At 44.6% G+C, this 22,141-nt stretch overlaps 1 protein-coding gene, 1 long non-coding RNA gene and 1 pseudogene across 2 annotated transcripts; 2 read left to right on the forward strand and 1 right to left on the reverse strand.

Annotated features, from left to right (window-relative positions):
• The first annotated feature begins 4,521 nt into the window (after positions 1 to 4,521).
• On the forward strand, positions 4,522 to 5,320 carry LOC115313312. The gene is made up of 4 exons (XM_040223111.3): positions 4,522 to 4,734; positions 4,918 to 4,950; positions 5,079 to 5,144; positions 5,216 to 5,320. The coding sequence occupies exons 1-4, from the start codon at positions 4,532 to 4,534 to the stop codon at positions 5,277 to 5,279; spliced, it is 366 nt and encodes a 121-aa protein (XP_040079045.3). The 5' UTR covers positions 4,522 to 4,531; the 3' UTR covers positions 5,280 to 5,320.
• Positions 5,321 to 6,324: 1,004 nt separating this feature from the next.
• Positions 6,325 to 9,003, forward strand: LOC115313310. Its single transcript, XR_006078387.1, has 3 exons — positions 6,325 to 6,587; positions 7,868 to 7,909; positions 8,940 to 9,003. It is a non-coding gene; the product is annotated as an uncharacterized LOC115313310 (long non-coding RNA).
• On the reverse strand, positions 8,760 to 21,795 carry LOC115313308 (annotated as a pseudogene).
• Between the last annotated feature and the right edge of the window lie 346 nt (positions 21,796 to 22,141).

Genomic DNA, 22,141 nt, shown 5'->3' on the forward strand with positions numbered 1-22,141 from the left:
TTTTTTCCGCTACATGTAGCGGGGAAATTTTTTCCGCTAGATTTAGCGGGGAAATTTTACCGCTAGATTTAGCGGGGAAGTTTTTCCGCTAGATTTAGCGGGAAAATGTTTCCGCTACATTTAGCGGGAATTGTTTTCCGCTAGATTTAGCGGAAAATTTTTCCCGCTAAACTTAGCGGGGAATTTTTCCGCTAGATTTAGCGGGCAAAATTTTCCGCTAGATTTAGCGGGGAATTTTTCCGTTAAATCTAACGGGGAAAATTTTCCGCTAGATTTAGCGGCGAAATTTTTCCGCTAGATTTAGCGGAGAATTTTTTCCGCGAAAGCTTGTGGGGAAAATTTTCCCGCTAGATTTAGCGGGGAAATGTTTCCGCTAAATCTAGCGGGGAAATTTTCCCGCTAAATCTAGCGGGGAAATGTTTCCGCTAGATTTAGCGGGGAAATTTTTCCGCTAGATTTAGCGGGAAATTTTTCCGCTAGATTTAGCGGGGAAATTTACCCACAATGCACCGCGCGGTTACGTCGACGCCGACGCAGACGGCGACGGCGACGGCGACGCCGACGCCGACGCCGACGCCGCTCAAGCCGGAAACGGGCCCCTAATGCTGCGCTCTAAAAATTAATTACGGAAAAATGATTGACAACTTAATTATCCCGGACTTTAGTAATTTTCCTAAATGAGCCCCTAGCCCAGGACCGAAACGCTACAAGCCTTTTTGCGGTGCGATAAGAAGTTTTCGCAGGAGCGAGTTGGCCTGCGTTCTCTGAAACGCCCTGTATAGCGATATACACTTTTTTAAATAATCAAGCGCGTAGTGTGAGCCCCGTGACCGCTGCAATTCCGCACGCGCCACCGAACATTTCTTTAATTATTCTCTTCACTCAGTTGCTCGCGGCAACGCTTTGAAGACGCTCTCGAGTCTTTCTTTCGCTGGTTCACATTAATATCCCAGGGCTGGTTTTGTGTTACTATTAGTACTGATGCAATGAAATAGGAAACATTCGCACTCAATGAAAGTAATTGAAAAAAAAACAAAAAAAAACATTAACGCAGTGTCCCGTTTATCAAACTGGCTTATTCGATCATAAATAATCATGTCAGTCAGACTGCACATGCAAGTTCTAAAAAAAGTGCCCGAATCGCGAAATAATATAACCTTTGTAGGCACGAGCTGTTACGTAACTAATGTAAAGGTTTTTACCCGAAATTAAAATGTTATTATCCACTTTTATCGCCAAAAGGTTTCTCGGTGATCTTGACAAATTTTTGACGGTTTGCAAGAAGTGGTGTGCCCCTCGGAAAATAGAATTAAGCTTACAGATTTAATTAGCTCAGAGTGTTTTATCTTGATTTGGCAAAACACCCAGGATATCAGAGATCGCTCTGATTTCTTATGAAGAGTGCATTATAGGCACCTAGAGCAAAGAGTATAATTTCTTTAAATGCTCCATTCGACCATTCGACCTAGAGTGGGCTCGGCGAAAGCGACAAGAGCACGATGTCAACTAAGACAACGCTCTTTTTTATACAGGCCCTGCTCTGTTCTTATCTTGGAGCACCGATCGACTACAGCACGTGTGGAAGCGACAAGCAAGCCGCCAACGATGACCAAGTGTCTCTACAATCGCCAGTCGCAGAAGTGCTGCCCTCTGGGTTCGTGACGTCAAGTGCTTCAACGCCTACAAAAGGACTAACCCAGGAATTCATCTTCAGTGGGCTCGGCGAAAGCGACAAGAGCACGATGTCAACTAAGACAACGCTCTTTTTTATACAGGTTGGTCACAAAACCTCTCTTTTTGCGAGCAATACTCTCATGCTCATTGTTGTGCCATGCCCACAAACTTGTATTGACATTGCGTATGATTGTTTCTATGCATGCAAATTACTTGTTTGCGGTGATGTCGAGACCAATCCTGGCCCTACGACTGAGGAGATGTTTCAACAAATAATGAACGGACAGAGTGCAATCCACAAAGAAATTACAGAGTTAAAAACACAACAAAGTAAAACTGAAGTCATGATAAGCGGAATTAACGCCAGGTTTGTTGAATTTGACCAAATTCTTCACGAGCTCAGGCAGAAAACGGAACGAGTTCAGGCGCTGGAAAGTAGCCTCGTAAATCTTGAAAGGACTGTTCTTTTTCAAACTCAGAAAATTACAGATCTCGAGGATCGGAGCCGTCGATCAAATCTAGTCGTTTACGGGATAGCAGAAACAGAAGATGAAACGGAACCACAGCTGAAGAGCAAAGTGATCACAGAGGTCCTGAATGGCATACTAGGTGTAACTTGCACTTCCATTTCAGGGATTCACAGGCTCGGTAAACCTAGTGACAAAAGGCCTGTCATCTTGTTCTTTCAGGACTATAACGAAAAACAAGCAATACTTCGCAATGTCAAAAAATTAAAAAATACACGGATATCCATTTGCAACGACTATTCACCAAGCACGTTAGCAAAACGTCGGGCACTTTGGTTGAGCGCTAAGACCGATAAGGACCAAGGGAAAAAAGTGTTTTTGGTACATGACAAGCTTCGTATAAATGATGACTGGTATATCTGGGATGACGTCGCAAACTCCCGCGTTCAGCTGCCACAATTACAACCACGTTCGAATGAATGACGCCCATGTACTCCAGAATCAAAGCAACTCCGCATTTTAAACATAAATGCACGGAGCATTGTGAACAAGGTTAACCAACTGGAACTTCTCTTATTGAATTATGATCCCCATATTACGGTAATAACGGAAACATGGTTGCACGAGGACATTAATAATGATAGTATCATTCCACCATCCTACAGCATATTCCGCAGAGACCGCCCATCGCGTGGTGGGGGGGTTGCTGTAATACTGAAAGATAATATTCATGCCGTGCTTCTAGATCAGATTGAAGAGCATGAAAGCTTATGTTTAAAGCTGAATTGCTGGGGTAACACAATTATATTGTACGCTGTTTATAGACCTCCCAATTCTCAACCAGACTTCCTAAACCAACTGTACAACCACATATCCTCATACAGGAACAATAAACTTGCAGTTGTTGGGGACTTCAACCTTCCGGGTTTTGATTGGGCCAATTTGTCCGCTAACTCATGTCAGGACAGTGAGATTGTTCTTGACACTATGTTTGCCTATGATCTACAGCAGGTTGTAACCGAAAACACGTGAGAGCAGGGCTCGAGCTGCTCTATCCTTGATCTCGTTTTTGTTAGTAGATGCTTATCTGATTATACGGTCAGTGTCGAGAGGGGGATCTCGGATCATAAACTTGTTTATTTCTGTTGTACTTTAGCGAAAGAGTCACCTGAACGGGAAAGTGTAGTTAAGAAAATTAAAGACTTCTCGAAGTCCAATGATGAGTGTATTCTGGACTATCTGGATTTGGCACTTGATAGTTTTAACGACTCAGACGTGCAAGTTTTATGGAACAAATTTAAGGTTATTTGCAACTACTGTTTGGATAACTTTGTACCCAGTAAGAAAAAGCGTGTTAATAGGGCTCACCCCTGGGTGAATCGGAAAATAATTCACTTAAAGCGAAGGATTAAACGCCTTAAAAAAACTAAACGTAGAAACAACGGTCGCCTTCAGGACATGCAGGACGAGCTAGGACGGCACGTTCAGCAGTCTCGTGGTTATTATTTTTCTAATACTCTGCCTAATTTTATTAAAAACGACCCTCAGAAGTTTTGGAGCTACCTAAGCAACAAAAGAAAACCCATCGACCAAATATGTGTTGACAGTACAGCGATTGATGACACCATAGTGATCGCTCGTCATTTTAATGGATACTTCCAGTCAGTTTTTTCTGACGCTGAAACGTACGAGTGTGAAAATCATGAGCGGTCCTACGTGAATGCTGATTGCATATCGCTTGCAGGCGTATTTTCCATGTTATTGAACTTGAAAACGAAAAAGTCACCTGGGCCTGATAAGATACCCAATGCCTTTCTGCGTCGTTTCGCGGAACCCTTAGCACACTTCTTAAAGGCACGACCACATTGGCGTTTCGGAGGCCTGCGGCGCGACGGTCGGCGTTGCCGTTTGCCGGCGGAAACCAGTTTTCGGCTTCAACGTCGCGACGTGCGGCGCCGCACACCGAACCGCTCTTTGCGCGGTTCAGAGCTCAGTGCCGCACGCCGCAGAAGAGAAGAGCCAATGGGAGGTGGCGTCGTTAGTGACGTTGCGATGCCATGGCAACGCGGAAGCCGGTTCAGCCGCTTCCACGCGCGTCGGCGCGTCTTTCACGTTGTAAATTTGGCACGTAGCGTTGTTTAGTTTTCGCTCCCTACTTCCCATTTCCCCAATGCCGTTCCCGACGGAGCGCTTCCTCGAGACTGTAGGAATGTTTCCTTTTCTGTACGACAAGACTCAACCAGACTATTTGGATAAAGACGCGAAAAACAACCGATGGGAGATTATTGGAGCAGAATTTGGCATTACAGGTGAGTTTCTCCGTGGCACTTATTGCATGTCGCCTGTGTTGTGACGGATGTCGTGTCGATTTGGTGACAGTATTTGACTCCATGTGTGACGGAATATCTTCTGCAGGAGTCGGAGCAATGGGAAAATTCCGAAACGCACGTGATCGGTGGTTGAAAATTTTGGCGAAAGTAGACAATGCGTGCCGAAGCGGAGCAGGGGGGAACGCCGGGAAAGGCCTGAAGTCGTGGGCCCTTTTCGACGTCGTAGACGGAATGCTTAGAGGCACCCCTCACTACGCCGAGAAGTAAGTTGTCGAGCTCCTACACGCTCAACTCAACTTTTTGTGAGGGATCCCAAATACTAACTGCCCGCTTGCAAGCAAATTTTATCGAGGGAGGCCTTTACACTACGTTGCCCATTGACAAACTGCCCTTCTCTTCCTTTTTAAAAGAATATATTACATGCATATATTTTTTTCATGTTTCAGGATAATTACTAACATACCAGCAGACGAGCAAAGGTATGTCTTGTGCATGTGCTTATTTTCTCCCATACGCTGCTTGTTTTTCTTTCGACCTTGCAAAACTTCTGTCAACTCACAGACTATCTCTGCAGTGTTATTGCAAATGTTTTGGCTGCCGTTTTTAGAAACACACCACAACCGTCCAGCAGTGGGGGCAGCACACTGACATGCAGCCCAGGGCTGCAGGAAAGGTACACTGTACTTTTTTTACATAAGTTGAGAGGAAAACTAGAGTAACAAACTTTTCCTCTGCTTTCTATAGCGGTGACCGGGGCTGCCATGGCTTAAACATCACATGTGCTCAAGATGTACTTGCTGCAATGTAAGTATGTTTCGTTGTGTTGGTTTGTAGTAGCACAGTTCTATTCTACAGCAGAGCTGTTAAGGGCTAGGTTCCCCAGGATCCTGTCCGTGTATGTCGACACAAACCTGCCTGGACAGCTACCGCCATCTATAAACGACGGCGGCAAGCACACAACCAGTACGGTTTCTGCCGTCGCTCGTAGGTGGCGCCGACCTTTCCAGCTATGATAGAAGAATGGATAGTTTTGCAGCGCGTTGGTGGGAATTCATCGTAGGAAACAGCGCGAAAAACAGACGACGACGAAGAAGAAGCACACAGTATATCGAGTACAGCTCCGCTGGTCTTCCTTCTTCAAGAGAGCGGAAAGCCTGAACATTTTTGTTAAGCTGTCCACCGCCATGGTGGTAAGTGCCCTCTGCCATTTTCCCTATACACCTTCCCAACGCTACCCAGGCGAGAAATGCCAAATCACGCAGCTGGATGCATTCGTGGCGTACAATACTTCTTGGCAGAGAGCAGTTGCGCATGTTCTGCAGCGTCCCAGTGTATAGTCAACAAATACGGCAGTTTGAAGCAGCTTTTTATTTGAAAGGTCCACGTGTTTGAATGTAAGTAAATCTTCATTAGGCATTGTTCATAATATTAGGGAGTCTTCAGAAGCATGGCAAGTACCCCCGCCAATGACGGAACACGAAAAGCACGATTGGTATCATAATCCACATGCGTAAACCCCCCTTTATTTTGTTGTTGTCCCCTTTATTGCTGCCCTAGATGCATTTGCTATAACAATCTTGGTCACTGTATAGTAGGTAGCAAGCGAGTATGTTGAAAATTTGAGTGCTGGGTGATTTTTCTTGATGCGCCGACGGCTAGTGATAGGTATTGAAGGAACTAACTTTAGCGTGCCAAAAACTGCCTCCATCCATTGCGAAGCATAGGGTTAATTTTCACCACAATAGGTTCCAGCACGAGTTGGAGCTTTATGTAAAATGAAGCAGCCCTATGCTGTACCGTAACTGATCTGCTGCACGCCAGTTGCAACATACAATAAGAGACGGTGTGCCCACCCTACTTTCACTGAAAACTGGGTTTACCTAGACATGGGTGCTTGTACAGTTAAATGGGGTAATTAACATGTAATTTAGAGACTTGCCAAGTTTGGGAAATGATAATAGTGGGTGCTTGGGGGGAACTAATTGGGCGCTTTCGCAGCATTTTACAAATTCCTCGCAGTAATGTCTTTCTCATTTGCTTTGTCGTTCATAGTCTAATACACTGTCTTCCACAAAAGGTATACCGACAGAGAGGATGACGATGACGACGATGGGAGGTGGGTGCTGTTTGTATTTTTGTTAGTACTGTTCGCCTACATGCTGATAAGTTCTTTATATGTTGGTTTGTGATATGCAGATACACGTGAATCAGTAAATACTGAATATCAAGCAGAAATACTTATTACAGTGCAGTAACTCTGGAATAAATAAAAGTATCAATGTGCCAAAGTGGCACATTGATACTTTAGACCCATGTTACGGATGAAAAAAACAAGACGCGGGATGGCCAAAAAAATATGCTTTTCGTATAAGGCTCGTCACATTATGAGGCGCTGGAGAAATGCAGCCTTCTCCGTTAAGTCCTTTTTTCAAACTCTTTTTGTTCGCCTTCCGCCCATTGAAAAGCATGCGGGAGGGGCCTTAAAACGCACCTGGTGTTGCTGCGCCGCGGCGTTTTCCCGCACGTCTGCTTTCCTCGCCGTCACCATGGCAACGAACGCCGAATGAATAGAAACACGCACGGTACCGCCACGCGCGTGAAGCCAGCCACAGCTGACGCCATTTTGCGAACGGCCGCGTGAAGCCAGCAACAGCTGATGCCATTTTGCCAAGGGTGTTCAGCCATCGAACACACGTACAGCAGCGCAAAAACACATAGAAGCCGGAAATTAGACTTTGTGCACTTCCATGCACACAGTGATACCACAACTGACCATCCCAGGACCGCACTGAATGGTGACATCATGGAACAAGTACTTGCTCCCTATACATAATATTTCATCCCAAGCACCACACTTCCTCGGCACAGGCTTTACTCAGAATGGCGGGAGCAAGAGCCAACTTCGCACAAGTTTGGCACAAGCTTGCACTAAAGTGGCTCAAGTGTGAGCCGGAGAAGTGTGCTGGTCATGGTGGAAAACACTTTTTTTCTTTTAAATTCTATATTTGAATGTCGGCACTCCAATGTCGCAACTTTATAGCCGCTCAAGCAAAGCCAGAAAAGCGTATGTAGGTTGTGGCGACATCAACGGTATCTGACAAAATTTTCTAACCAAACCTAGGGAGTTTGCCATGTCCCTACTCATAATTATCTACAAAGAAATCCCAGGAACGATATACAGATATTGTTAACTGTACACAGACCAGCACTTGCTTGGCCATGTAGTTATCTTTCATATGGTTCTTTAGATTCTTGTGAATAGCACTTGAGTTCTCTCGTGTCTTTTGTGTTGGCAGTTTTCATCGTGGTAATAAATGTTTACCAAATAGCCCATCACGCTGTTTTACAATGCATTTTTTCTTCTTTACGAGCATACTGCGTCTTTTTGTTTTGCAGCAGGGACATTCAAGACATTGATGATGACCAGGAACCAGAGTGGTTAGTGAGATATTTTTTATTTGTCTAACCTAACAATCTGACATTTGTAATTAAATTCACAGTACTGTCAGCTGGTACAGAGAAAGTCCATTGTATTTAAGCAGAAATGTGGGTTCTCACTTTGTTCTGCTACACTGTAGCTATCCATGCCTCCAAGTGCGGGCTTTTGACCCTCACTCCACAGCTTTGGGCTTTCTCCACCTTGCAAACGACAGTCTTTGTGCTCAAGAATGAGTTACTGCGAGACCCTCACAGGGCAGGTTCGAATTCAAAACTTTTTGTGCCTTTCGCTTAGCTAGGGTAATTAAAAGGCAAAACAAGGAGGCACACCTGGCATCGAGCACTCCAATGTTTCCATATGAAACCTTAACCTCAAAAATGTTTGATATAGTCTGACCTCAAGCACATGTAACGTAGCATAAAGCAGTCTGCATGGATTTAATTGACATACAATTACACATTGAGATCTGCAACAAATAAACATCTCCATGGGCTGTGATAGCGGGTGCGCACCTGCACTACGTTCGACTGTGGCGAGCCTTTTAGGGACGATAAAAAATAGGCAAATACGCGACTGTCTCAATTTCAGCTTCTAGTTTATTTTTCAGTTGCTATTATATAACCGACAGTGAAAAATTAACTAGAAGTTGAGTTTGAGATTTTCGTGTTTTGCCGGTCCTTGTTTTATTATGAAAGTTATTTACCCACTCACCTGCATTTTTACCTTACCTTAAATGTTCTGTTGTGTAGAATTGAATATTCATGTGCTCCCTTCGATTTCATACCACTGCAACGCAATGCACAACATTGCCAGCTGACACGGACAATTTATTTCACATATTGTGTCAAAGTTGCAATGTAGGATTTCATGGTATGATGAAATGTAAACCGCGCACCAAATAGGGTAAAGACGAGGGAAGGAGCGGTCGTCCCGTTTGCTTCCTATCTCGTCTTCGTCCTATTTTGTGCTCTGTTTGCAATTTTTCATTGATATCATGGCATAAATTCTAATTATGCATTTCGTATGTAGCTCTTCTTATGGACAGACTATGCAGACAAACCTGCCATCAGGCTCTTCTGCAGCTCCACCAAGGTAGGAGAAAACAGTCCCATGCTACACTTTTATTCATGCTTGTGCTTCCTTTGGGTCGATATTGTTTGTAGGCCAATGCACAATAGTGTCAACTGGCCTGGGGGTTACTATGACATGAATGTAAATTGTCTGTGATGCGGCATTTTCTGTAGGCAGAGCGCACAGGCTAATGCAGCATCCGGCACTTCGACAGCCACTCCAAGGTTAGAAAATGAAAGGTTTTTATGTACAGTATTATTGCACAGCCTTATGTGCTTCCAATATCTTTCCGAAGGCCAGCCAAGAAATCAGCCCATGGAGCACCGCCTTCTCGGTACTGGCATGTTTCACAGTTCCTGTAAAATTAAAACATACAAATCAAACTGTCAGTATATAACAGCATATTTTTCCGATATGCCGCAGTAGGAAGAAGCAACGGTGCGAGGAGAACTTTGATCAAGCCATCCGGGATGTACTTGGGACCTGCTCTTCAACGCTCAACAACATCCGGAAGAAGAGCGAACAGGAACAAGTGCCACCTGGCGACGACTGCGTGGAGGGTGCAAATTGGATTGTAGCAAAGCTGAGGGTGCTCACACCGCAGAAACGGTGTGAGGTGATGTACCAAATTAACACACTTCTCTATAACGCTGAAATGGAAAGCTTTGAATAATTCAATACAATGAATCTTACTTGTTTCTCACATTTATATGGATTCTTGTTTTAAAGGAACTTGGTGTCGTAATTACATTTTCGTGTGCTGCCTCGTACTACCAGAGGCTCAAGTATGTTTCGCATTCTATTCAAGTGAAATTATCACCACTGGTGCAAAGGGAAATGCTGATATTTTTTTCATATTTTTCTCTTGTTTAACTGAAAGCTTGGTGTATACATTTTTAGTCTCTGATCCTCCTACATTTTTCTATGCAAGAAGTTATTGATCTGAATTCTGTAGTAGTATTTTGTTATTCACTTGATAGGGGTCACCCCACTGCAACCACTTGGTTCCAGAACATAAAAAGCAAAAAGCATTATTTATATTGTTATAAAGTTGAAAGGGGCAATATGAAGCTAGTTTCAAAACCTAATGGTGGTCTGTGTGGAACAAATAGCTTTAAAGGAGTATGTGCAATAATGTGGTACCTTTAGTATTTATATAAACAGCATAGGGAATTCTATTCATTTTCGTGAGAAGCTAAAATGGTGCAATTGAAATATGTGTGAAATAAAACTTTGCCTTCTTTTTATATTTCTGTGATTTGTTTGATTAAAATAATAAAGTTAGACGTAAATTACAAAAGTATACACCGACATGCTGTTTACAAACAAGCCCGTGTTTGCCCATGCCAGGTGTGGGCACTGCGCGTGTGCAGAAACCAAATTCGCGTGAGGTGAAGCGCCTGCACATGCGCAGTGCCATCGACGGCGCCACCGCAGCTGCGTGACGTCAGGGCCGCGTGTTGGTCTATACTGTTTGCTCAATTTTGGCTTGCTTTTCGGAACCGACTCAAATGTTACTTCAGCCATACTGGTTTTTATAATGGCTAGATGTGTTGATCGAGTTGTTAAAATAAAGTTGTTCTCTCTCTCTCAACTTGTTGATGTCTTGCAAGGGTTTACAGTTCTTCCTGCAATAGAACCCATCGTAAAGTATGCTGCCAACCACTACACACAACCAAAGCGGTGCGGCACTACAGCATTCTACATTATAAAATACCAAGCAAGTGCCCAGCTGCTAAAAGAAAAATGCAGAAGGAGCACAACATAAGGCCAGCTTCACTGCTCTGGAGTGGTGTGCTGGGAGAAACAGCTGATGCGGACGACCATCTTGGTTAGCTTGGTGGATTTTTATTTCTGGGTTGCGTGCTTGATATGTCCTTTGGTTATTTCACGAATGTAAAAGTTACTGGGTACGTGCTACCTGTGACATAGGAGTAATGTACAATCTGTGCACATGCAGAAAATGGAGGTCATATGGGCTTCACATCGTTTTGAAATGGAAATCGAGGTTCATTTACCCAAAAGTAGCCAGCTTTCTTCTACAAGTCATTATAAAATTACCTTGCAAAGTGACACCCAGGCCATCTATGTCTCCAAGTCCTCGTTTGGTTCTGAGTTTCTTTCCTGAAAGGGCACAATAACTTATGGCAGCAACTATTTCGATGTCCACCGTCAAAATACCTGAAATTGTTTCAACATCTGTAATTTCACTTCCATAAAACGGCAAGCTATAATCAGTGACAGGTCGAGAACGCAGTGGAAGCTCCTCCCACCCCTCTCCACTTTAGTAGAGGGAACGCTGAAAAAGAGGCGATCCTCTCCGTTGTTCGCTCTACTAAAGTGGAAAGAGGTGGGAGGAGCTTCCACTGCGTTCTTGACCTGTCACCGACTATAGTGGCTTTATTATTTCGAAGTGCACATTCAATGCCGCCATCACAATGGTAGGGTGGAAGCTGTTTCGTGGTTTCGTTCTGTTTAATTCCTCATTGTCTTGTGTAGACGTTTTGACGGATTAATAAGTTTCGTGCCTAAGAAGTTTCGGTCCTAGTCGGCAGTGGAAATGTCTTATTGAGCGTCTGTGTGGGACTGGCTCGACAGTTGATCCTTGCAGACCTGTCACAACCAGCGGCAATGTTCCGAGCTTGCATCTTATTTCGGCACACGTCTCACCTAAATTTTTGATTCTACAACAAAGGCGAGCTGGATATCCCTCTGTCTTCCCCGTACGTAAGTATTGTTGCCTGTAACCTGCCAGGGCCTGAGAAAAGCCTGCACTATTTTCAGATAAATAAATAAATAAATGTAAGTGCATACACTACGTAACACTGAGAAATTTGGCACGCTCTTTGTTCCTCCATATCGTGCGAGCGCGTCTTCATATGGTTGTCTCACTTTGCATCTGGCTTCCGCCCTGTTCTAACCGTGTTCCCCGAGTTTGTTGTTTAGTTTAGATTTTTTGTTTGGTTTGTGTAAACTGAGCCAGTGATCAAGGTTAACTATGAAACGATCCGGATGTTAAATAAAAGGCTGTGCATGCAAACATGGCCTCCTTGACATTTCTTGACCAGTGCAAACGAATATTCTGGCTCGGTTGCACGAGATGCACACATTCTTCAATAACTGCAAATTTTATGACGCTGCGTGCAGCTCCTTCGTCTATACAAAACTTGTAAAATAAATCATGAAAAGCAGCAATGCTGCATCTTGTAATGTTGGGCACAACCAAGCAAACGCTACGTGCAGCCTGATAGCTGATGTACTTTAGGATTTTTTTTTGCATTCCACACCGCTTAGAAGTTCAGAAAAAAAAAAAAAGAACAGCAGCCGACTGCATGACATTTGTTTTTTTGGAAAAGATGTGTCGAATCGCGGCACTGCGTGCAGGCAAGATTATATATATATTTTTTTATCACCATTATCGATCGCTCCTCAGTCCGGATTCTGAAGTTCTAAGTTCGAGACATGACAATAATAAAAGTATTTTGACGGGGAATGTCGAAAGGTTTTTAAAAATATTTTCACATCTTCAAGAAGTGGCGACACGGACGTCAAAATAATACTTTGAATTATTTTGAGAGTGGACGTCCAAATAGTTACTACCCTAACTTATACTCATCTGGCCATATTTATAGTGGGTAAAATACCTGTTGGCATCCCGCACGAGTCACAATTTTGTCTTGCCATTCAACTTTCCCATCGTTCATGAAGTATGAAGCCAGCTGGTCCCGCACAGCCAAAGCAGTTCTGAAACACATCGTACAATATCTGAGCATGTATAGAATCTTAGCTCTGAGCAGTTTCAAGTATGGTATTAGAAAATTTCAAATCCCAATATTGCAAACTTGTTTTCTTCGGTCTATTTTGATGCAAAAAATTACCTTGCGGGGCGAAGTCCCACGCCAGCTAGGTCTCTCAGCCCTGGCTGCCCACTGCTGTCATTCCTCCACTGCCCATCTATGAGTTTTCCTTCCCAGTCTTCATGATCTGTATAGCCTGGAGGGCTGTATGCTGCTCTCGAGTGCGCAGAGTCTTTCAGAAGAAAGTTGTGCAGTGTGACACATGCCTTCACGACGCTTTCTGTAATCTCTTCGGACGCCTTAAATGCTCGCCTCAAAATTCTCCACCTGTTGGCCATGATCCCGAAGGAATTTTCAATGAGGCGTCTGGTACGACTGAGGCGGTAGTTGAAAGTGGCCCTCTTCAGGTACTCCTGATACTGTGCAGGGTCACTCCTGTACTTCTGTAGATCTAAAGAAAGCCCATAAGATTAATATTAAAATGAGGAGAAAAATAAAATGACAACGACAATGAAGTGAGGTAATAGTTGTGTACATCCTTTCCTCTTACCGTCCCTATTGAACAGGTATCCTTTCAACTCTGTCGTCCTTCTAAAGCCATTACCTCATTATAATTAGCACTGCGGTATTATTTAATAGATAAATGTATAGCAAGTGCAGTTGCACATCTTTCACATCTCTCAGAAACTGTAAAAGAGCTGACTTTGGTCAGTTAACGCTTTGGGCGAACGGCTCGTTCAACCATGGTGCGTTGGATTCCTTGTTCAAAAAAACAAATTTAGGACAAAGGTGTCTTGCCGGTGCTTAGTTCCCAGCATTGAAGTGAACTGTTCTGCGTTACATTCAGAATTCACCAATAGATCTACAAACAGAGTGAGATAATGACACTGCAGAAAACAATTAATGTAGGGGTAGGCAAATAGCGGTTTGAATCGAATAGTGCTGCATCATTCACCACCTTCACGGTGCAAAGGAGAATCACAATAGGTGGTTCTCTTAACACAGTTGATGCTACAAATGACACTGCTATTCGATTCGAACCACTATTTGCACACCCCTAAAAAAATACAGTATCGTTAAAAATTGAACTCATTTGCTATGTGCACAGCGCAGATTATGGGTGACTTTATTGGGGATGAAAGTGCCCCTAACAATAAATCATGATTATATTCTATTGTCTCCTGGACACTAACGTCAGGCTGCTTAGTTAGTTTATAGATGGCAATGCATGACTTACCGCGGCGGGGATATGGCCTCATGAGGAATGTCTTCAGCGGAAATGCCTCGTCCCCCACCATAAGGTAGGGGACTGCACCTGCTGAACCTACACTTGAAGGGGGTGGGATGCCGCACTGACTTTCGGTAAGAACTGTTCGAAGTGGTGATCTCAAAAAAATGCCCCCATCACTTTCACCACCGTAGTGGCACAGGTCAACATATGTGAATCTGAAATGAAGCAGGCAAGGAATGAATGAACACACTAAGCCAACTGTAAAGTTTTGAAAGTAAACATTTGGCAGAAATCTGCCTGGTTGGGTAAGAACAATTAGAAGAAGAGGAAGGAACGCCAACCAAAAATAAAAAGGAGCCCAACGTTGCGAAACCTGCTTGGTTTTCTTCTTCAGGGGCGACTGTGTGCGTGAGGAGCAAGTGGTCTTCTTTTACGGCAGTGGACGTGATGTTTTCGCGATCGTAATGTGGCTGACCCCGCTGACGTAGGTGGACGGTAAAGCGCCAAGCGACCGATTGATGTTTTGCGGTGTGGTTTGGATGTGCCATGACTCGACGAAGAGCCTTTGCCGGGAATTGGTCTCAATGTCGAGGATGTGTGTGTTGTCGAAGTCAATGCGGTGGTCATTTGAGTCACTGTGTTCCGCAACCGCGCTGCGCTCATGATTGAATTTTCGCACGTCGGTTTTGTGCTGGCGAAGTCTTTCTTTAAAGTTTTTGGTTTCGCCGATGTATGTGGCAGGGCAATCCGCACAAGGAATCTGCTAAATAACGCCTTGCGCTCTTTCCTTGGGGGGACAATCTTTTGGCCGGGGCATCAGGTATTCAAGCGTTGACACTGGTTTGTATGACACCTGGATGCCTTCTTTTGCCGGCACACGCGCGAGCGCTTCGCTGGTTTCCTTTATGTAAGGGACGCAGATGCGCGTGGTTGAGCGGGGATGTGCGATTTCTTGTCGTCGTCGTCAACAGCCTAACCTGCCACGAGAAGCGATAGCAGCTCTCCGGGAGCTTCGAGGAGACACAAACATTGTGATTCTACCCACGGACAAAGGAAACTTGACTGTGGTCCTTGACCGGGATGTCTACAAGAACAAGATTCGGGACCTTCTTGACAGCTCTGCCTATGAAAAGCTCAGGAAAGACCCGACATCACAAGTTCAGACAAAACTGAACAATATCCTTTCTGAAATTTTTAAGAAGCACCCTGACGCGCGGAGCCTTCATCTGCAGCTTCTGTGCAGGAATGGGTTTGCGCCCGGTTTCTACAGTCTTCCTAAGGTTCATAAGCCTAACGTCCCTCCCCGGCCGATCGTGGATTTCACAACCTCACCACTTCGGGGATTGTCAAACTACCTCCACAGCACTCTCTCTCCTCTCGTTGGAAACTCAGCGACATGTGCGGAACACCGGGCACTTTGTGGAACAGGTTGCGCAACTAAAGGTAAACGATGACGACAGCCTGGTGTCGTTCGACGTCGTCTCGCTCTTCCCCAGCGTGCCGGTTCCCCTGGCAGTCGCCACAACCAGAGCTGCCCTCGAGGGAGACAAGAAGCTGAGCGAACGGACCAGCCTTACGGTGGACAAACTGTGCCGCCTGCTGGAGTTCTGCCTGGAGAGCACCTACTTCAGCTTTAAAGGAGAATTCTTCAAGCAGACCAACGGAATTGCAATGGGCGCATCCATCTCCGTCACCACGGCCAACCTGACAATGGAAGCCATTGAACAACGCTGCTGCAGTCTTTCACTGCACGCCCTAAAGTGTTTTTACGGTATGTCGACGATAGCTTCTGCATTATGAAGAAGTCAGAAGTGAACAACTTTTTGGCACACCTCAACTCCATCGAGCCGGCCATCCAGTTCACCGTTGAAACTGAAAAGAATGACGCCCTGCCGTTTCTCGACGTGCTGGTCGAAAGACAAAAAGATCAATTGGAATTCACAGTGTACAGAAAACTGACACACACTGGGCGCTATCTCCGATTTGACTCAAACCACCCTGCGAGCCACAAGGCGTCGGTCGTCCAGGCACTCCTGTCCCGAGCAAAGACTACCGTATTTATTCGAATATAAGGCTAGGTTTTTTTCCAAAATCCGTAGTCTCAAAGTCATACCCCGCCTTATATTCGAAGCTCAGTATAGCAAAATGGCAATTTTTTTTTCTTTTTCTTGGGTCCTTCAACTGCCCCCTCGCCTTATAATCGTGACCGCATTATATTCGAATAAATACCGTATTTGCTCGTCGCAGGACTACAGAAAAAAGAAAGAAACCATCATCTCCGACCTGCTAAATAACGGCTACACACACAGTTTCATTCAGCGGATCGCTCTTCGTCAATGTAAGTCTGATCGACGCCTAAGACCAATCGGCGAAACACAAGAAATCGCACATCCCCGCTCAACCACGCGCATCTGCGTCCCTTACATAAAGGAAACCAGCGAAGCGCTCGCGCGTGTGCTGGCAAAAGAAGGCATCCAGATGTCCCACAAACCAGTGTCAACGCTTGGACACCTGATGCCTCGGCCAAAAGATCGTCCCCCCAAGGATAAAGAGCGCAAGGCGTTATTTACCAGATTCCTTGTGCGGATTGCCCTGCCACATACATCGGCGAAACCAAAAACTTTAAAGAAAGACTTCGCCAGCACAAAACCGACGTGCGAAAATTCGATCATGAGCGCAGCGCGGTTGTGGAACACAGTGACTCAAATGACCACCGCATTGACTTCGACAACACACGCATCCTCGACATTGAGACCAATTCCCGGCAAAGGCTCTTCATCGAGTCATGGCACATCCAAACCACACCGCAAAACATCAATCGGTCGCTTGGCGCTTTACAGTCCGCCTACGTCAGCGGGCTCAGCCACATTATGATCGCGAAAGCATCACGTCCACTGCCGTAAAAGAAGACCACTTGCTCCTCACGCACACAGTCGCCCCTGAAGAAGAAAACCAACAGGTTTCGAAACGTTGGGCTCCTTTTTATTTTTGGTTGGCGTTCCTTCCTCCTCTTCTGACTGTAAAGTTGCACCTTTTTTTTTTTTTTTAATGTAATGCAGTGGAATGTTGATTCTCCATTCCCGGTTTATGTGACGTCCTGCGTTTGACGACAAATGAGCATGGTCCTGGCAAACTTTTCATAGAAAGAAGATATTAAAAGTTTGGATTACACAACCGAATACTGGGCACGTCCCATGTCATAAGCCGTCGCCAAGCCGCTTGCGTTTAGCCCCATCGCTCTGGTGGCTCGCCATCTCAGGAAGGCACTCTGATTGGATCCGGGGAAGCAAGCATACCCTCAGAGTTATGCCAGGTTAAGCCTAGCCGACCCTAGGGCACTTTCTTCCCGCTGCTCAATCCATTTTTATGTGTAGTAGAGACAAAGGCCAGCACAAAACGTTCTAGGATTGTGATCGAAGACAATTCTTATGAGCTGAAAGAATTGCCCCGGCAGGTTAATTGTGGGGTAATTATGAAAAGTATGCATATTTGCCTCATTGTAATCCGGAAGGCACCCGAATGTTCTACTGCCATGCACGGCCGAGCACCCCACCACAAAGTCACGAGCAAGCGACCACTCAAAATTTGAAGATAAACATGTGAAACAAGTCTATATCGGCGCTTCTTAGGTCAGTGCGAGACATGATCAGTGCATGTTTTACAAATGTAAAAATTCGGGGTTGGGGGTGGGGGGGGGGCACTTAGTAGTAATGGGTGGATGCTCAGTATTTTATAATAGTCGTAATCATGTTTTATATTTATTATAGAAGAACTTTTTTGAGTCGTCTCATGAAAGCCGTACTACAGGTAGGTGTTCCACTGTACTGTATTATAGCGAATTTGTTTCATTACACTCGCGCAGTGTGGTGAAAGACACTGTGAGGGCACAGGTGTAGTGAAACGAATTCACTATTGCAGTGTTGCATTCAGCAGCAAACTGCCTTAGTTTAGTCTGCTTTACAATGCACTGTTGACAAGGTATTGTGCTTTTTATGGGCACTCATGATAAACCACTGGTTGAACCTGAGCAATAACTCTTCCCAGAATGTCTGCAGAGAGAAACTTTACCTGTAGTGTGCGTCACATGAAGCAAGAAGAACAACACTGAATGTTTTTTTGTAGTTGAGATTCCTTGAGCCGGTGTTGTCTGGGCATTCTATGTTAATGTGCTTCCCATCAATACTTCCGATGCAGTTGGGGAAGTTCCAATACAGCTCCATGTCTGCTGCAATCTGAAATAGTTATATACAGTTCAATACAATTTTAGGATAAAGAAAAACTTGTTACCCAAACGGTGAACTCTGTGATGTATGAAATAAAAAATTGTGCGATGATCACACAATGTCATGCGTTTAGACAGCGCCAGCAAGGTCGGGATGTGTTTTCCTGCCATAATTACCGGGGAAACTGAATTGCCGCATAGGTCACGTCACGTCAATTTTTCAGCTAAATTTAGTGGGGAACCTGTATTTGTCTAGGTCCCGTGACATGAGGTCATGTCACATCAATTTTCCCGCAAAATTTAGTGGGGAAACTGAATTTGTCCATAGGTCACATAACGTCAATTTTGTCACTAAATCTAGCAGGGAAACTGAATAGCTACATAGGTCATGTGACATATTTTTCCAATAATTTTAGCAAGGAAGCTGAATTTGTGCGTGGGCATGGAAGGATTGCTCGCACAAGTGAATGAAAACACAGCCGACAAAAAGGACTGTCATTTATGAGCTTCAGCTGCCACTGTAAAATATTTTTGTGCTCAGTTTTTAGTTACTTTGAACTAACTTTGCTTTACAGAAACTAGTTTATTCACCTTCTTCCACTCCCTAGCGCACTGGGGAAATAGCAGGTAAAGAGGCTGTAGGCTTTCCCAAATCGCAGCAGTTGTTTGCCTGATGATCACAGCTGCAGTTGACCGACCGATGAGAAAATTGTACGAGAGGCTGCGGAAGGTGTCACCATTGGCAAGAAACCTGAAATGACAAACATACATGCCATATATATGGAATTACACTAAGACCATTCTCGGCTGCTAGTTATGTTCAACAGCATTGCTTTGGAAAATAAAAAACATCTCCCTACCTTGGTGGATAATGGATAACATACCTTGAGGAGCATTTATGGCAAGTCAAACTAAAAGGAGCTTTGATGTTAAGTGCAGCTCCAGTGAGCATGATAGACCCCTTTCAAAACTGCCCACAATTTTTATCATGTTTCAGTATAACTTGGCAAATAGCAGAAGCTAAGACCCTGGCGACCCAATCAGAGCGTGAAGTTGAGGCTTGTGACAGGATATCCGGAGTGTACTCGTCCCATGCAAAGTTGTCCAGTGCTCCACTCTGCCACTTTGATTGCCTAATGAGGGCTATTGCTTTCGTTCTTTGCTGAGTTGTGCTGGAACAGATTGTAGAAGCTGCTGCTTATATGTAGCAACATTTTGCAAACACCCCTTAAGGCCGCACATGGGTGCTGTTGTATACCTCCACCCCTCCTTTTTACAGCCATGCTTCTTGACTTCACTCCCTCTCGCCAACAGCTTTGGCAGGTCTACGAGAGCGCAATGACTGTCAGCACCAACTGAGCTTCTGGGAAAGGCGTGTTGTCTCAAGTTGTCCAAGTTCGGGCAACATTTTCAAGCAGACATTGGATACGAGTGCTCCATCAGCATTTGGCATGGATGTGTCCAAGCATGTTCTGGAGACGAGTGCTGCGTCAAGGTCAAACATGCTTCACAGCCAAAAATGCCGACCTTCAGTGTTCCCTCATATATTCATACAAAGACTCTACTTGGAGAGTGTTGTTTGCATTCTTATGAACACTGCAAAGAAGGTCCAATCGCCTTTTTTTGATGTTGAGGTGAAGCCAACTTTAGGGGTGGAATGTAACCATCAATGCACAAAACAATGTTTGCTCATATGTGCCGTAGTAAACACTGCAGAGAAGATGAAACCTCAGGAAAGGGATAACTTACGAATTGGGGTTCAATGTGTTCAGTTTATACCAATAAATCCAAGCTGTCTTTTTTTTTTTTTATTCAGGAGAATAGAAAAACCTTGACTGGGAGCTGCTGGTTAAATAGAAGTAAAAAAAAAAAAAAAGCTTCATGGAATTTTTTTTGTTTTTTTGTAATGTACAGCTTTATTTTTGGTGATATATAGGACACCACCCACACTGAACTATTCATGAGGCTGCTTTTTGTTTGTGTGCGTGTGTGTGTGTGTGTGTGTGTGTGTGTGTGTGTGTGTGTGTGTGTGTGTGTGTGTGTGTGTGCGTGCGTGCGTGTGTGCACGCGCACTCTTCTTATTTTCTCCTCTTTTTGGTAATGAGATGGTTTTATAATTATTCAGGTCATGCATATGTTCCCTAGAGGGTGGGGAATGAAACTGCTGTGTCGTTTTCTTAAACATAAGCCCCGATAAAGGCTGCAATTTTCCGAATGCCGAAAATAGTCCCCGAGAAACACAAATGTGAGACGAAGTAAATACCAATTAAAACGGATTTAAAATCAAAGAAAAAATTGGACCCGAAAACATGGAATTTGATTAATTGCACATGTCAAGCCCAATCGAGGGTATCTCAAGCAATCTCACTGTTCGTCAAAAACATTCTGCACCAGTGACGAGCGGATTGTGCAGACTTTATGGAAATTTGGTGGAAGATATCAGTTAAATCTGATACAAAATTACCAAGGACTGTAAGCTAAAGCATAAGAGGAAATTACAGGTTTGTGAAACTTGATAACTAACTTGATTATTACTGCATATATATCAAGATGATAATTCAAATGGGGTTGACGTCTTTTGCTTCGAGAGCTTTTTGTCATATCTGGGTGCTGTGCTCAAGCTCGGTTACGTACTCCAAATACTTTTAGTAAGTTGGGTGGAGAAAAACGAGACCAGTCACAAGGATATGCTAGAACGGATCTGGCACTACGGCGCATGTGGGTAGATTTCCCTCAATAAAGGCATATTTTGGTAGCTAGCTATACGAAAGATGTTTTATGGTTATTGTGTTGCCATTTTCTTCTGTTCATTGGATTCTGCTAATAATCACATAACTGCTCCCAGCCCACTGCCGAATTTTTATTATTTTTTTTTCACTCGTGCTCATTCAGTTCGTCATTTAATCCACATAGCTTTAGCGTTATTTTCAATATTTCGATTTTCTCACTGAAGTTTTATCGAATTAGTACAATTAATTTATGAGTCAAAATTAACTACAAACTAATTATTGCTCTCACCTTAGCGTGATAGCCAGCCGATCGTGCGGCGAGATGGGTTCCCGAAACGGCGTCACTTTGCGCTCGATCTTAGGCCCCACAAGTCCGAGTAATGTGTCGAATGTGCTTGGCGGCATTCGAAGAAAGCTGCAAGAGAGGTAACAAACATCAGTTATTAAGTATACATGGTGAACACTTGTCGCAACCAATTCAATCACTCACTCTCGAAAGTAGCCTTCGTCTCTGGCGCGCAGCCGGGGCAGCAAAGCGCTGGCCTGTCCCTCGGTGTTTCGGAAGCGCCAACTAGGCCGGACCCAGAACCTGCGCCTCCTTGCCTTCCGAGCGCGGCGACGTCGCAAAATTAAAGAGCAGGCTAGGAGGATCACATTGATGCTGATCACCAGGTCATCATCGACACCCGCCATGTAGGCAGCGAGCGCAGTTTCGAGGCTGCTCTAAGCAAAAGATGGGAGCCGAAACGGAAGAAACTAACGAAGAGCAGACGACGAAAGCGCGGGAAATCCAGCGGAGGCAGCGGAGGCGCGAGCGCGATCTCGAGCAGTCGAGGAAACACGAGATCCAGTTCTGCCACGTGACTATGAAACGCCGGCAAAACCTAGCAAAACGGAGGCCAATGTGGACTCCTCGCGTTGGGACGCCGGACGGCGGTGCCGCCCGGCGGCGCCGCCCGGCGGCGCCGTTCACGCTAGTGTGGTCGGGCCTTAACAGTGATATTCCGCACGTCATTTTTGTCGGGAGTTCTGCCGAATGATTGGCTCTTAGCACGTGTTGTGCCGGTGTTTAAAAAAGGAGACCACTTATCTCTGAGCAACTACAGGCCAATCTCGCTTACGTGTACATCGTGTAAGTTACTAGAACATATAATTTCAAATATGGTAACTGACTTCATTGA

This window comes from Ixodes scapularis, unplaced genomic scaffold, assembly GCF_016920785.2.
Source record: "Ixodes scapularis isolate PalLabHiFi unplaced genomic scaffold, ASM1692078v2 PGA_scaffold5__190_contigs__length_132052651, whole genome shotgun sequence".
NCBI classification, from domain to species: Eukaryota; Metazoa; Arthropoda; class Arachnida; order Ixodida; family Ixodidae; genus Ixodes; species Ixodes scapularis.